The sequence below is a fragment of the Neoarius graeffei genome, chromosome 3 (genome assembly GCF_027579695.1).
Source record: "Neoarius graeffei isolate fNeoGra1 chromosome 3, fNeoGra1.pri, whole genome shotgun sequence".
NCBI lineage: Eukaryota > Metazoa > Chordata > Actinopteri > Siluriformes > Ariidae > Neoarius > Neoarius graeffei.
Genome location: NC_083571.1, coordinates 77,148,301 through 77,165,774, shown reverse-complemented (window position 1 = coordinate 77,165,774; position 17,474 = coordinate 77,148,301). Strand labels below are relative to the sequence as shown.

At 41.6% G+C, this 17,474-nt stretch overlaps 1 protein-coding gene across 1 annotated transcript in view; it reads right to left on the bottom strand.

Annotated features, from left to right (window-relative positions):
* The window catches only part of tnfrsf21 (tumor necrosis factor receptor superfamily, member 21), a 44,814-nt gene extending 28,796 nt beyond the window's left edge, over positions 1–16,018 (bottom strand). The window contains exon 1 of the mRNA XM_060916030.1: positions 15,638–16,018. Coding sequence (XP_060772013.1) covers positions 15,638–15,661 — 24 coding nt within the window. The 5' untranslated portion in view covers positions 15,662–16,018. The remainder of the gene's footprint in view (positions 1–15,637) is intronic.
* Between the last annotated feature and the right edge of the window lie 1,456 nt (positions 16,019–17,474).

The window sequence follows — 17,474 nt, the reverse complement described above, 5'->3', positions numbered from 1 at the left end:
AAAAAGTAAAATCGTGGGCTTTCCAAGTCTCAAAAACCACCATCTGACACCACCTCCATGTCAACAGATTTTTTTTTTTTGAAGGTCTGCCAGAAAAAAAAGAAAAAAAAACTTTTCTGCAAGTTAACAATAAACAAACACCTTAAGTTTGTGAAACGCTATGATGACTTTGACTGGAATTGTGTTCTATGGTCTGACATAAAAATTGAGCTTTTTCGCAATAAAGACTCATGGTGGGTCTGGTGCAAAAAGATGGATGGCTATAATGAAAAGAACTCAATCCCAACTGTAAAATATGGTGGAAGTTCTGTGATGTTTTGGGGCTGTTTTTCCTCCAAAGGCCCTGGAAACCTTGCTAGAGTACATGGCTTCATGAAATACCAGGAGATTTTAAATAAAAATCTGGCTGCTTCTGCCAGGAAACTAAACCTGGGTCATCACTGGATCTTCCAGCAGAACAATGATCCAAAGCATATGTCCAAATCAACACAAAAATGGTTCACTGAGCACAGACTCAAGATTCTGTAATATACCCTTTGTTGGCAATGACAGAGGCCAAACGTTTTCTGTAAGTCTTCACAAGGTTTTCACACACTGTTGCTGGTATTTTGGCCCATTCCTCCATGCAGATCTCCTCTAGAGCAGTGATGTTTTGGGGCTGTCGCTGGGCAACACAGACTTTCAACTCCTTCCAAAGATTTTCTATGGGGTTGAGATCTGGGGACTGGCTAGGCCACTCCAGAACCTTGAAATGCTTCTTACGAAGCCACTCCTTCGTTGCCCGGGTGGTGTGTTTGGGATCATTGGCATGCTGAAAGACCCAGCCACGTTTCATCTTCAATGCCCTTGCTGATGGAAGGAGGTTTTCACTCAAAATCTCACGATACATGGCCCCATTCATTCTTTCCTTTACACGGATCAGTCGTCCTGGTCCCTTTGCAGAAAAACAGCCCCAAAGCATGATGTTTCCACCCCCATGCTTCACAGTAGGTATGGTGTTCTTTGGATGCAACTCAGCATTCTTTCTCCTCCAAGCACGACAAGTTGAGATTTTACCAAAAAGTTCTATTTTGGTTTCATCTGACCATATGACATTCTCCCAATCCTCTTCTGGATCATCCAAATGCTCTCTAGCAAACTTCAGATGGGCCTGGACATGTACTGGCTTAAGCAGGGGGACACGTCTGGCACTGCAGGATTTGAGTCCCTGGCGGCGTAGTGTGTTACTGATGGTAGCCTTTGTTACTTTGGTCCCAGCTCTCTGCAGGTCATTCACTAGGTCCCCCTGTGTGGTTCTGGGATTTTTGCTCACTGTTCTTGTGATCATTTTGACCCCACGGGGTGAGATCTTGCGTGGAGCCCCAGATCGAGAGAGATCAGTGGTCTTGTATGTCTTCCATTTTCTAATAATTGCTCCCACAGTTGATTTCTTCACACCAAGCTGCTTACCTATTGCAGATTCAGTCTTCCCAGCCTGGTGCAGGTCTACAATTTTGTTTCTGGTGTCCTTTGACAGCTCTTTGGTCTTGGCCATAGTGGAGTTTGGAGTGTGACTGTTTGAGGTTGTGGACAGGTGTCTTTTATACTGATAATGAGTTCAAACAGGTGCCGTTAATACAGGTAACAAGTGGAGGACAGAGGAGCCTCTTAAAGAAGTTACAGGTCTGTGAGAGCCAGAAATCTTGCTTGTTTGTAGGTGACCAAATACTTATCTTACCGAGGAATTTACCAATTAATTAATTAAAAATCCTACAATGTGATTTCCTGGATTCTTTTCCCCCATTCTGTCTCTCATAGTTGAAGTGTACCTATGATGAAAATTACAGGCCTCTCTCATCTTTTTAAGTGGGAGAACTTGCACAATTGGTGGCTGACTAAATACTTTTTTGCCCCACTGTATGATTAAAATTTTAGATTCAAAGCGTCAAAGTAGCCAGCGTTCACCTTGATGACACATTGCACACTATTAGCATTATCTTAACCAGCTTCATGAGGTAATCCCCTGAAATGCTTTTCAATTAACAGCTGTGTCTCGTCAAAAGTTAATTATTAGACTAGTTTCTTGTATTCTTAATGTGTTTGAGCTCAAACAGTAAAGAGTAAATAATAAAAAGAGTAAATAGCTCTATTCCACAACTCTAGTAATCCATAATATGTCAAGAACCTCTCAACTAAGTAAAGAGAAACGACAGTCCGTCAAACTTTTGACTGATACTGTAAGTACATCAGTATCATCCAAAGCAACAGAATATATTCCAAACACGCAGCTGATTGATTGAGGATTAAGGGACGGGCAGTGCAAAAATGTAGCCATCCAGAAGTTCTGGGATTTCAACATGACCTTCTACTAGCGTAGAATGAGCACTGGCCTGGCTCTAGCCATGTTAAGAGAATAAACGAACCCCTTTGCATTCTGATTCAGAATCCCTGATCGTGAAAACAACTACTAGTTAAAAAAAGAAAGAAAAGAGGAATGCCCAAATAACACTGTGGCAGATGACCTTCACACATCAACTTCGAAATACTTACAACCCTAATTCCAAAAAAGTTGGGAAGGTGTATAAACTGTAAATAAAAACAGAATACGAGAATTTTCAAATCATGGAGACCCCATATTTCATTGAAAATAGTGCAAAGACAACATATCAGATGTTGAAACTGAGAAATTCTAATGTTTTTTGAAAAATATATGCTCATTTTGAATTTGATGTCAGCAACACGTTTCAAAAACAGTTGGGACATGGGCATGTTTACCACTGTGTTGCATCACCTCTACTTTTAATAACACTCTATAAATGTTTAGTAACTGAGGAGACCAATTACTGTAGTTTTGAAAGAGAAGAGCAATGTTGTTCCATTCTTGCCCGATATACAATTTCAGCTGCTCAACAGTTCGGGGTCTCCTTTGTCATATTTTGCGCTTCATAATGCACCAAATGTTTTAAATGGGAGATAGGTCTGGACTGCAGGCAAACCAGTTTAGCACCCAGACTCTAACTACAGAGACATGCAGTTTTAATATGTGCAGAAAGAGGTTTGGCATTGTCTCGCTGAAAGAAGGAAGGCCTTCCAAAAATATTTTTGCCTGGATGGCAGCATATTGCTCTCAAACATGTATATATCATTCAGCATTAATGATGCCTTCCCAGATGTAAGTTACCCATGTCACGTGCACTAATGCACCCTCATACCATCACAAATGCTGGCTTTTGAACTGTGCACTGATAACAAGCCGGATGGGCCCGCTCCTCTTTAGCCTGGAGGACGTGATGTCCATGATCTCGAACAAGAATTTCTACTTTTGATTTTTCAGACCTCAAGACAAATTTTCCACTTCGCCTCAGTCCATCATAAAAGAGCTTGAGCCCAGAGAAGGTGGCAGTGTTTCTGAATATTGTATGGTTTTAACCAGGGCTGCCAACTTTTCGAAATTCCTTGGAGTGAGATTTTTTTTTGGGGGGGGGGGGGTCGACGGCAAAATTTTTCCTCACACCATGCAGTAAGTGGGAATTTTGTATTCAGTTTGATATTCACTTGTCCCCCTGCATTCTGGTGTTTTGTTTGTGGGTCGTCCAGCTGGAGATGGACAATGGGGGGGGGGGGGGGGGGGTCTTTGAGATTTTGGATTTAGTAGATGTTCCTGCATTCTGGTGGATTTTTGGAGTGGCCTGCTGTGCCATACCTACATTCTTACACACCCTGACTTGCCAGGCCTTCAGCTTGTGGCCAACCAAACCACCAAGTTTTGGCTTAAAATCCCCCACACTAGAAGACTACAGATGACTGCCAATGTTCCTGTAGCCCTATAGACCTGTGTTTCAGATTTAAAGGCAAGTTCATGTTTGAAAATATTTCATCAGCTAAGCCTAAACACATTCTGAATTGAAACTAAATTTTAAGTTTTTAATAACTGTTGCAAAAAATAAGATTGTCCCTCACTGACTATTCATTATGCATTTAAGGGCTTTCCCCACCACTGGGTTCAGCAGAAGATTGGCATGGAGAAAAATATCAACAGCAAAAGAACAAATAAAATGCTTAAGCAGTAAGCAAAATGTGCATGTGCTACAAGAAACATTAAAATGATTAAGTTTGAACAGTATTGAAACACAAAAAGCTGAACCTTGGCCATAGGTGGGAATGTGCACACAAAGTTGGGCTTAAAAATTTTGGTCATACTTAAATAAGCTATATTAATATATTTCTTATTAATTTATTTCTTATCTATGTTTCTTATTAGTAATAGAGCATTCGTCAGGACCTGTTATCTGACAAATATTCTCTACCTGTCTTGCCCTCTTTGAAACCCTGTCTCCTCAGTATATTGTTCTCTGTCTTTTTTTTTAATTATTCACAAGTTCAAGTTCTTTGATATTACAGGTGACCATGCTTTATTTACTTTAACTGAGCAATTACATACATCATAAATAATTAAAAATAAATACCCTGTAAATAAACAATAGGTATGGTGGCTAATGGCTCTTCTTGCATTTGTAATATTATCTCTTACTTGCTTTATTTTACAACATTTCCAGTATGGCTTCAAATAAAGTCATAAAGTATGATAACATACAGTAAACAAACTAAAAATGCGCCTTAATAAACGTGTGCTAAGGAGGTGCTCTCCCGTGCTGCTTGTTGGGGAAGATAGAGGCTGTGGCACGGCAGTAGGCCTATAATGATTTAGCATGCCTAGTACACAGCTCTCGATATGGCATTAAATATTCTCACAACACTTATAGGCTAAAACGATTAAGAAACTTTATACAAGTTCATAATTACGCCAGTAACACCACACATTGGCGTGCATATGTACAAACCTGTCTGAGACACCCGTCTTCAACTCGGATACCTTCTTCTCTCTTCTCTTCCTCTAAATTGACGGTAGACAATTATCCAACTTCCGGCGAGTGCAGCATCATTAGATGCGCCACCTACCATAGGGGAGTGTGTACAGAAGGGAACACCTCTCTGCCTGTTTAGCCGTGCGTAAGGCGTAATTGATCAATCGCAAGTGGTTGGCATGACGCAATGGATAGCCTAGATTAGACAGATAAACTAGATTTTTTTCTAGCGTGAGAAATCAGAGGTATGGCGTGTGAGCGTGTGAAGACAATCAAATGCGTGTGTCTCATGCTCATTGCGTGAGAGTTGGCAGCCCAGTTTTAATTTGCATTTGTGGGTACGGTAATGACTGTTTTTACAGACAATGGTTTTCTGAGCCCATACAGTGATTTCTATTACAAACACATTGATTTTAATGCAGTGTCGCCTGAGGGCCTGAAGATCACAGGCATCCAATGTCAGTTTTCAGCCTTGTCTCTTGCACACAGAGATTCTCTGAATCCTTTAATGAGGTTATATACCATAGATGATGTGATCCCCAAATTCTTTGCAGTTTTACATTGAGGAACGTTATTCTTAAATTGTTGCACTGTTTGCCCACGCAGTCTTTCACAGAGCAGTGAACCCCTCCCCATCTTTACTTCTGAGAGACTCCGCCTCTCTGGGATGCTCTTTTTATATCCAATCATGTTACTGACCTGTTGCCAATTAACCAAATTCGGATTTTTAGCATTACACAACTTTTTCAGTCTTTCGTTGCCCTGTCCCAACTTTTCTGAAATGTGTTCCTGACATCATATTCAAAATGAACACATTTTTTCAAGAAACAATAAAATTTCTCAGTTTCAATATTTGATATGTTGTTTTTGTACCATTTTCAATAAAATAGAGTGTTTCCATGAGTTGCAAATTATCGCATTCTGTTTTTATTTACAGTTTACACAGCGTCCCAACTTTTTTGGAATTGGGGTTGTATAAATGCAGCAGCATTCTGAAGTGATTACAGATTTATTGGGCTCCAGAGCTGCCAAAACCATTCATAACAGATTTCTGCTTCCCTTATTAGCTAATGATTACATCAGTTCATGCTTCATGCCTTTATATTGGTGCCTACATTTTATTCCCCTTATCTCCACACTACTTTGGTAAGTACATATGTTTTGCAAGCAACATGCTCGTGTATATATACACACACACACACACACACACACACACACACACACAAAACACGTTATCATATTCTGCTGTTCATTTGTTCAGTGTTCTTGATCCTGCAGATTCCTACCATGTACAGTACTGTCTTAGGCACATATAAAGAAATGCTATAGACCAAAAATAGCTTTAAAAATAATTAAATGTTTCAACATTTAAAAAAAAAATGGTAGTAAGCCATAATAAATAAAACAACGTCAATATTTGGTGTGAGACAACCCTTCGCTTAAAAAATAGTCTCAGGTACAATGAGTGCAGTTTTATAAGGAAATGAGCATCTTGCAGGTTTTACTGAGCATCTTGCAGAACCAAACACAGTTCTTCTGGACACTTTGACTTTCACACTTGCTTCTTAATTTTGCAGCAAAACCCAGCAGCCTTCATTATGTTTTCATTTTTAATCTGAAAAGTGCTCTCTTATGGAATATGCTGCTCAGATACAAACTTTTTTTTCTGTAACATTTAATTTTGTGCTGAAAAATGAATATTTGGGACTCTAAAATGTTTTTCTACTGACTTGATAATGTAGAAGTCATAAAATAGAACTCTATAACATAAGACTTTTGCACAGTATTATACATAAGTGCAAAAAAAAAAAAACACACAGAAACCATTCCACACTGAAAAGCAAAACTTTTGTTTTGCTGTTATGTGAGCTCTTCAGTGAAAAACAAACAAACAAACAATCAGCAAGGTATCGCTTTTGTTTTTTCGTAATTAAATGCTGACTTTGTGTCTGAAATTACTGCAATTTTCACGCTGCACTGCATTTCACTTTCATCACACTGAAACTGTCCAAACACAATCTTACGCAGTACTCAAGGGCATAGTTGTAGGCCCTGAAATCTTCAGTTTCCAGGTGTGTTGCAATATATAGTGGTGCTTGAAAGTTTGTGAACCCTTTAGAATTTTCTAAACGGTTGGCAAGAGAAACCAACCAACCACAGAATGTCAAAGAAATTTGATAGATAAAGAGAACCCAGTTAAACAAATGAGGGAAAAATATCATACTTAGTCATTTATTTATTGAGGAAAATGATCCAATATTACATATCTGTGAGTGGCAAAAGTATGTGAACCTCTAGGATTAGCAGTTAATTTGAAGGTGAAATTAGAATCATGTGTTTTCAGTCAATGGGATGACAATTAGGTGTGAGTGGGCACCCTGTTTTATTTGAAGAACAGGGATCTATCAAAGTCTGATCTTCACAACACGTTTGTGGAAGTGTATCATGGTCCGAACAAAGGAGATTTCTGAGGACCTCAGAAAAAGCGTTGTTGATGCTCATCAGGCTGGAAAAGGTTACAAAACCATCTCTAAAGAGTTTGGACTCCACCAATCCACAGTCAGACAGATTGTGTACAAATGGAGGAAATTCAAGACCACTGTTACCCTCCCCAGGAGTGGTCAACCAACAAAGATCACTCCAAGAGCAAAGCATGTAATAGTCGGTGAGGTCACAAAGGACCCCAGGGTAACTTCTAAGCAACTGAAGGCCTCTCTCACATTGGCTAATGTTAATTTTCACGAGTCCACCATCAGGAGAACACTGAACAACAATGGTGTGCATGGCAGGGTTGCAAGGAGAAAGCCACTGCTTTCCAAAAAGAACATTGCTCTCATCTGCAGTTTGCTAAAGATCATGTGGACAAGCCAGAAGGCTACTGGAAAAATGTTTTGTGGATGGATGAGACCAAAATAGAACTTTTTGGTTTAAATGAGAAGCGTTATGTTTGGAGAAAGGAAAACTGCATTCGGCCCCGTCATACTTATTCGGAATTAGCAGGAATTCAGCAGAACCAGCCGGAATGAAAAATTTTTCAAAATTCGTGCCACATTCGGGCGGGAATTTCAAACTGACCAACATTCATTCAGCTTTGTAAGAATGCCGTTCGAATACTTAGAATGCGCTTTGAACCTGCCTCGAATGATTCTTGCACATTCCGGGTGTATTAGCTTTCGAATGCAGTTCAAATGTAGTTGGAACACCATTGGAATACCTAGAATGCTGTTAGAATGCAGTAAGAATATTAAGAATGCACTTCGAATTTCGTACGAGTGCGGTTCGATTGCTGCCCGAATACGACCCGAAGTCTGGTCGGAAGGTGCCTCGAATGCTGTACAAATTCACCTCAGATGCAGTCAGAATGCTCCCAGAATAGCCGCCAAATAATTCAAACGTCTTAGAATTCAAAGAGAATGCAGCTTGAATACTTAGAATGTACTTTGAATATCCCGGAATATATGAAGAATTTTCATTCCGATGGTATTCCGGCTCATTTGAGGCACATTCGGGACATTCTGGCAGGGTTTGAAGTGGCTTGCCATTTCAATTTTTCCCTCGAATGCGATCAGAATGTTTCGAATGCTGTTGGAATGCTGTCAGAATATTTAAAATGCAGTCAGAATGCAGTTCGAATACACTTCAAATGCTGTTCGATATTTCTCCTCTTCGAATGCACCTTGAATGTTTTGAGCATGAGCAAAACATTTGGGTTGGCCACAAGAATGTTTGGAATGCACTCAGAATGCAGTCAGAATTTTTAGAATGCACTTCGAATATCCCAGAATATATGAAGAATTTTCATTCTGACGGCATTCCGGCTCATTCCGCCTCTAGTGTGACTACCCTATTAGAACCTTATCCCATCTGTGAAACATGGTGGTGGTAGTATCATGGTTTGGGCCTGTTTTGCCGCATCTGGGCCAGGACGGCTTGCCATCATTGATGGAACAATGAATTCTGAATTATACCAGCAAATTCTAAAGGAAAATGTCAGGACATCCGTCCATGAACTGAATCTCAAGAGAAGGTGGGTCATGCAGCAAGACAATGACCCTAAGTACACAAGTTGTTCCACCAAAGAATGGTTAAAGAAGAATAAAGTTAATGTTTTGGAATGGCCAAGTCAAAGTCCTGACCTTAATCCAATCGAAATGTTGTGGAAGGACCTGAAGCGAGCAGTTCATGTGAGGAAACCCACCAACATCCCAGAGTTGAAGCTGTTCTGTACGGAGGAATGGGCAAAAATTCCTCCAAGCCGGTGTGCAGGACTGATCAACAGTTACCGGAAACGTTTAGTTGCAGTTATTGCTGCACAAGGGGGTCACACCAGATACTGAAAGCAAACGTTCACATACTTTTGCCGCTCACAGATATGTAATATTGGATCATTTTCCTCAATAAATAAATGACCACATATAATATTTTTTGTCTCATTTGTTTAACTGGGCTCTCTTTATCTACTTTTAGGACTTGTGTGAAAATCTGATGATGTTTTAGGTCATATTTATGCAGAAATATAGAAAATTCTAAAGGGTTCACAAATTTTCAAGCACCGCTGTATCAAAGAACATCCTTTTTAATAAGTCACATAAGTGATTTTTATTCATCTCATCGCATCTCATTATCTCTAGCCGCTTTATCCTGTTCTACAGGGTCGCAGGCAAGCTGGAGCCTATCCCAGCTGACTACGGGCGAAAGGCGGGGTACACCCTGGACAAGTCGCCAGGTCATCACAGGGCTGACACATAGACACAGACAACCATTCATACTCACATTCACACCTACGGTCAATTTAGAGTCACCAGTTAACCTAACCTGCTGTGGGGGAAACCGGAGCACCTGGAGGAAACCCACGCGGACACGGGGAGAACATGCAAACTCCACACAGAAAGGCCCTCGCCGGCCACGGGGCTCGAACTCAGGACCTTCTTGCTGTGAGGCGACAGTACTAACCACTACACCACCGTGCCGCCCTGATTTTTATTATTCTCTCAATATTCTGACCATTTCTTCCACAGTTTTCACAATATTGAATCCAATCCAATTTTAAGCTGTCTGTCTTGTGCCTGATTAGTATGCTTGTATACAGCTAATTGAGCCATCCGCTCATATTTTGTTAATTTCCGTTTTTAATCTCGAATTTTTCCATAGACAATGAATAAGTTGAGTTTTATGTCACTAGTAGCAACTTCAGCACCTCCAGGCTGCCAAATGCAACCCCTTCAGACATGTTTATTTATTTATTTATTTTAATATGGCTGCTAGCATTTCTTCATGCTTCTCAGTGTAAAGACTGGTGGAAATTTACCTACATTAGTGTACCATAATGTCCTGCTGCACAACGGCTGCTACTAACTGCACAGGCTACGGTATGTGACAGCCGACTGCTGCTGCTGTCGCAATCATATTCGCATTTTCTTACATAAATGCATCTCTAGTTGTCTCTTCATTCTTTTTACACTAATGGCCCTTTTCCACTACCCTTTTTCAGCTCACTTCAGCTCGCTTCAGCTCACTTCAGCCCAACACGGCTCGCGTTTCGACTACCAAAGAACAGCACGACTCGGCTCGCTTCAGCCCTGCTTAGCCCCTAAAACTCGCACCGTTTTGGAGTGGGGCTGAAGCGAGCCAAAGCGAGCCCAGTGAGGCTGGGGGCGTGAGCAGACGCTCCCCTGTGCACTGATTGGTGAGGAGGAGTGTCCTCACATGCCCACACACGCCCCGCGAGCACGCTGGGATCTGTAAACACCGTAAACCCGGAAGAAGAATAATTACGAATTACGAGAATTTCTGAAGCCTTATGCGCCTCGCCTCATCTATACGCTCTTGCCAGTATCTGTTGGCGTTGTCGGTGACAACAAGCCACAGCACCAAGACCAGCAACACTAACAACTCCATGTCCTCCATGTTTATTGTTTACTATTCGGGTCGTGAGACTACCGCTTAAAAGATCACTGATGTCACTGTTTGCGCTGCTTAACGACATCACGTGACGTCCACCCACTTTCGCTAATTCCACCCAATGTGTCCACCCACTTCCAGCCAGCACGGTTCAGTGCGGTTGTAGTCGAAATGCAACTTCAATAGCCCCGCTCAGCTCGACTCAGCACGGCACGGCTCAGCCCGACTCAGCCGCATTTGTAGTGGAAAAGCGGCATAAGTTCCTGAACCCTTTAGAATTACTACTAAAGGCATTAAGATGAATAAAATCGTCACAACTCACAGAAGGACTAAGGAGTTATGCTACCAAATTTCTTCGACATTCTCTGGTTGGTTTCTCTTGCCAACCGTATGTGTCTAGGGATGTGCATTTGCTCTCTGACTGTTCTTTGCAAAAGATGCCATTTTATATTTGTTACCTCCACCAACTTTGTTAGAGGAAGTTATGTTTTTGCTTCCGTTTGTTTGTTTGTTTGTTTGCCTGCTTCCAGCATACCTCAAAAAGCAGTGAATGAATTTTGATCACATTTTGAAGAAAGGTGGGCCATGGGTCAAGGAACAGTTGATTAGACTTTGATGCAAATCTGGATATGTACGTGGATCCAGGATTTTTTTTTTTTTGTCTGTTCCCAACATAATTCAAAAAGTAATGAATGGGTTTTGATGAAATTTAGTGGATAGCTTTCGTATTATACTAGGTTCAAGTGATTTGATTTTGATATTGATCATTTGTGGCTCAGTGGAAGTATGCATTCTACCATGTGCCATAATAGCTGGATTACAGATTCTTCATTTAGAGTTTTGCGAAACCTTTCTCGAATTAAAGTTTCTCATGTAACATCAGCCTAGAACTTGCAAGACACAGCTACTTGTATGAAACCTCCAGCAAGAAGGAGTTTGTTTCCATGACGATAGTCAACAACTCCATTCAATATAAAAAAACCTTGGTTACCTTCTTGCAATAACTGCAAATAAGGATATTTCTCTCTACAGATTTGATATGAATCATTAATGACTCGCACACTCATAATTCATATGACATGAATTACAAACGAGAAAATAGTCTGAACAGAGAAATACGTGTATTGTACGTGATTACACTGTGTAAGCGCATACAATACATGCTAGTTCATGACATCTTTTACCAATTCAGACGAAGGAACAGCATGACAAATCCAACACAACTGGAGTTTCATTCGGGTCTTGCTGAGACTGGAAAATTTCTCAGTCATTCTATGTATGCTCAGAGTACTGGATATATGCTCTAGTGAATGACTCATCACATCTTCAGGCTGACCTGTGGGTGAGGCTGGTCGACAGACTGATGCAGCACGTGTTTACTGTTCTTCAGCCCAATATTGTGCTGCTGCAGTGCTGCATCTCCTGCCTTCCTGCCTCTGTTATCCAAATCCAGTCCTTTTTATAGTTGTTGACATGTCAGACGTGTCAGTTTGGTTGTCAACTTGTTGATATCAGAATATATTCTTCAAAGTTGCTGTGTCACATAAGTAAACTTCATTTTGGTATCAACGACAAGGTATGAAGTCAAGAGGGACCTCATTTGTCATGTCAGCTGGTTGACTTGTTGTTACACTGTCCGCAGAAACCTAACAAAGGAAATGCAAAGCTAGGTGTATCTCGTCATGTCTATACATATCTAGGTTATGCTCTTTTTCTGAGTCTGACATCAACCTAAAAGAACTGTATGTGGAATGACATGTTACTTACATATAAATATCACCTAAATTCTTTGTTAGTTTTGCCATCTGGTAGTCTGGGAGGCTGAACATTTCATCACATCTGTACATGTATACAGATAGGACGACAATTCAAACAAATCTGACTTTCATAAATAAGATGAATTTTATTATACTGACATTTATCATATTTCATAAATATTGTCGATTTAATAATCCCAGGGCAATTTTAAGGCAGGATGGAACCAGGGAATCAGGAATCAGGAGCAGGGAAAACAACACACCTGTTACAGCTTGTCATAACCAGGTCAGACCAAACAAACTGCTGTCTTGACCTGGAGGCGTTTCATGTTATAGTCAACAACAAATGGAGCACTATTTCTTTTTTAAGAAAAAAAACATTCCGAGTTACATATTCAGAAAATAACATCATCTGTCTCTAATGGAGGCAGCATGGCGGTGTAGTGGTTAGCACTGTCGCCTCACAGCAAGAAGGTTCTGGGTTCAAGCCCAGCAGCCGACGGGGGCCTTTCTGTGTGGAGTTTGCATGTTCTCCCCGTGTCTGCGTGGGTTTCCTCCGGGTGCTCCGGTTTCCCCCACAGTCCAAAGGCATGCAGGTTAGGCTAATTGGTGGCTCTAAATTGACCCCAAGTGTGAATGTCTCTTGTGTCTCTATGTGTCAGCTCTGCGATGATCCGGGGACTTGTCCATGGTGTACCCCACCTCTCGCCCATAGTCAGCTGGGTCAGGCTCCAGCTTGCCTGTGACCCTGTAGGACAGGATAAGCGGCTACAGATAATGGATGGATGGATGGATGGATGGATGGATGGATGGATGGATGGATGTCTCTCATCTCATCTCATTATCTCTAGCCGCTTTATCCTGTTCTACAGGGTCGCAGGCAAGCTGGAGCCTATCCCAGCTGACTACAGGCGAAAGGCGGGGTACACCCTGGACAAGTCGCCAGGTCATCACAGGGCTGACACATAGACACAGACAACCATTCACACTCACATTCACACCTACGGTCAATTTAGAGTCACCAGTTAACCTAACCTGCATGTCTTTGGACTGTGGGGGAAACCGGAGCACCCGGAGGAAACCCACGCGGACACGGGGAGAACATGCAAACTCCACACAGAAAGGCCCTCGCCGGCCACAGGGCTCGAACCCGGACCTTCTTGCTGTGAGGCGGCAGCGCTAATCACTACACCACCGTGCCGCCCCCATGGATGTCTCTAATGGAGATAATAAATTAGCTGTCGCTTATATTACCTATACCTATTATATTACCATAGTGAAGATTATCTCATCTCATCTCATTATCTCTAGCCACTTTTTCCTGTTCTACAGGGTCGCAGGCAAGCTGGAGCCTATCCCAGCTGACTACAGGCGAAAGGCGGGGTACACCCTGGACAAGTCGCCAGGTCATCACAGAGCTGACACATAGACACAGACAACCATTCACACTCACATTCACACCCAGACCCGTTGCAACAAGGTAGGCAGACTTGGCAATTGCCTAGGGCCCCAGCCCTCGAAGGGCCCCCGCTGCCGAACGACTGGTTATGTATTCAATAGCAATGACAACTTTTTGAGCGCGGCAGCGCAGCGCCTAATGACACTTGTTGAAATACCCTAGTTCCAAGTGGGGCCCCCTAATGCACAACAGCGCCTCCCTACATGCTTTGGCCAAAAAGTGCAATGACAGTCTGTTGTCAACCCCTCAATGCCCATCTCCGTCCAGTCAAGTGGTTGCAGAGCTCCGCGGCAAAAAAAAAAAAAAGAATCAAATATGAAGCGAAATTACCCCTCAGGGATCCAGAAGAGAAAGAAGAAAAGGGAAGAGGAAGACAGAAAAAAACAAGACACTGGTAAGTGAGAATGTACACACTCATTAATACCAAGTGGGTCGACAAGCAAATTTGGTAGCTAGCTTACGTTAATGGTAGTTATCTTGTAGACAGTGTTTATAACAGTGATGTAAACATTGTCATGCACAACAGGCTTACAAACTTGCAAGGACTGGCTAAAAATTCTAATATGTGCCACACAAATAGGTGAAAGACTGTCAACTTCTCCCAGATTAACTTATTGTGTTTATCAAAATGTCATAGTCAGAGTTAGTTTGGGACTATAACGTTGGGAATGGGGCATATTGGTGTAATATCGCCGCAGCTCATTTTATATTACTTTGTCTTATTTTCATATTTTATATATATATGTGTGTGTGTGTATATTTTGTCTATTCTTGTGTTTAATTGGGTTTGATAATTATTTATAATAATGTAAAGAGTTCATTTATTAAGTAAAAATTGTAAGAATGATTACAATATGTGTGATGTTTATTTATTAAGTCTTCAGTGGGTAGGCGGCCATAAAGCCTTTCGTCGAGGGGGGGATAATTATGGGCCCCGGATCCCCCTTTGCCTAGGGCCCCCAAATAGCTTGAAACGGGCCTGTTCACACCTACGGTCAATTTAGAGTCACCAGTTAACCTAACCTGCATGTCTTTGGACTGTGGGGGAAACCGGAGCACCCGGAGGAAACCCACGTGGACACGGGGAGAACATGCAAACTCCACACAGAAAGGCCCTCGCCGGCCACGGGGCTCGAACCCGGACCTTCTTGCTGTGAGGCGACAGCGCTAACCACTACACCACCGTGCCTCCTAGTGAAGATTAACACTGTGATAATTGTTATGGCAATACATTTCTAAAATTTGATGTACTTGACATCTTCCTATCTAAATACTGTATTTTGTTGAAAATGAGAGATCAGTGTTCACATACGCATATGATCTTGCCCCATAACTCAGCTTCGAATTTTCTGATGTAGTTAAACAAGGACCGGCGTTACATGAGGAGATGAAACAGAGTTAGTGTCTGAGCAGGGTGTAAACAATAGAAGTTGGTCTTGGTAAACAGCAGGCAGCAGCAGGGGCTTGTGGGAGCTCGGATTCAGACAAACACTACTGCATGACGTGAAAAATCAAGTCTACAAAGCTTTCTTCTTTCTAAACCGCTGCAGTGTGTTAGTTTATTTGAACAGTTAGGTCCTGTCGTCCTGCCCTGTGTGATGCCTTTAGACTGAGGATTCCCTCTAAATGTGCATAATAAGGAGCACAATGAAAACCAAAAGGTTCCTGTAACTTACCATTAGCGTCCAAGTGATGGACATGGTTGTCTTTTGTCTGAGCTTCGTTGAATCCAACAGTTATCATCAAAACACGGACAGGTCCACAGACAGGTCACTTTTCCTAATTAAGGTGGAACACCTCCGGATCAAGACCAGCTCCGCATTATGCGCTGGTTCCTGACTAGACAATTTCTGGCCAGTGCTGGCAGCTCCGCTCCGCTTTATATAGTCAGTGTTAGGGAGATGGACGAGCTTCGGGTTAGATGTGAAAAGCAGCTTTTCGCTTTGCGTTCGTGCTGTAATTCCCATAGCGATGATGGATTTGGCGACTGCTCCCTCCTCGGCTCGGGTTCGTGTTGTTGTGCTGTGTTGTGTCGCAAAGCGGGTGGGCGCTCGAGACACACGTCACCACCGAAACTCAGCTCAGCGCGAGCTCTCTGCAAACCGCCGCTTTATTTACAAAGGGCACCTTATCGCGCTACGGGACAGGGACGGCATCAGTGCACGCGCTCGATAGGGAATAAGGTGCTATTTTCCCACAAATTCTATCCAATTTTATTTATACAGCGCTTTTAACAATGTCACAAAACAGCTTTACAGAAATCTGTGTATAGATAGAGATACAGATTTATCCCTAAAATGAGCAAGAAAAAAAAAAACCTCCCTGAGATGACATGAGGGAGGAAACAGACTGAAAAGGGAACCCACCCTCATCTGGGTGACACAGAATAGTGAGAATAATTAATGAGTAACACTCCGGTCACGATTCGATTCGCAATACCGGCTCACTATTCCATTCGATTCACATCAGCTTCATGATACTGCCTTCAGGATTCTATTCGATTCACAATACAGTGTCATTTGTTTTACAATATCAGCTTTATGATACCGGCTTCACGATTTGATTCAGTTCATGATTCGATTCGATTCACAGTATCAGCTTCAGGAACAGTATCAGCTTCACAATACTGGCTTGATGATTCGATTTGATTCCTGTAACTGGCTTCGTGATTCGATTTGATTCTATTAGATTCACAATATCAGCTTCAGAGTACTGGCTTTATGATTCAATCTGATTCACGATAAGAAATTAAACACTGCCATGAACAAAAGTTAATAATAATTCCATTCGATTCACATCAGCTTCATGATACTGCCTTCAGGATTCTATTCGATTCACAATACAGTGTCATTTGTTTTACAATATCAGCTTTATGATACCGGCTTCACGATTTGATTCAGTTCATGATTCGATTCGATTCACAGTATCAGCTTCACAATACTGGCTTGATGATTCGATTTGATTCCTGTAACTGGCTTCGTGATTCGATTTGATTCTATTAGATTCACAATATCAGCTTCAGAGTACTGGCTTTATGATTCAATCTGATTCACGATACCGGCTTCACAATTTGACTCGATTCATGATACCACCGCCAGGATTCGATTCGATTCACAATACCAGTGTCATGATTCGATTTGTTTTACAATATCATTATGATACCGGCTTCACGATTTAATTCATGATTCGATTCGATTCACAGTATCAGCTTCATAATACTGGCTTGATGATTCAATTTGATTCCTGTAACTGGCTTTGTGATTTGATTTGATTTGATTTGATTTGATTTGCTTCTATTAGTTACAATATCAGCTTCAGAGTACTGGCTTTATGATTCAATCTGATTCACGATACCGGCTTCACGATTCAGTTTGATTCACAATACCAGCTTCACAATTTGACTCGATTCTGATACCACCGTCAGGATTCGATTCGATTCACAATACCAATGTCATGATTCGATTTGTTTTACAGTATCAGCTTTATGATACCGGCTTCACGATTTGATTCAAT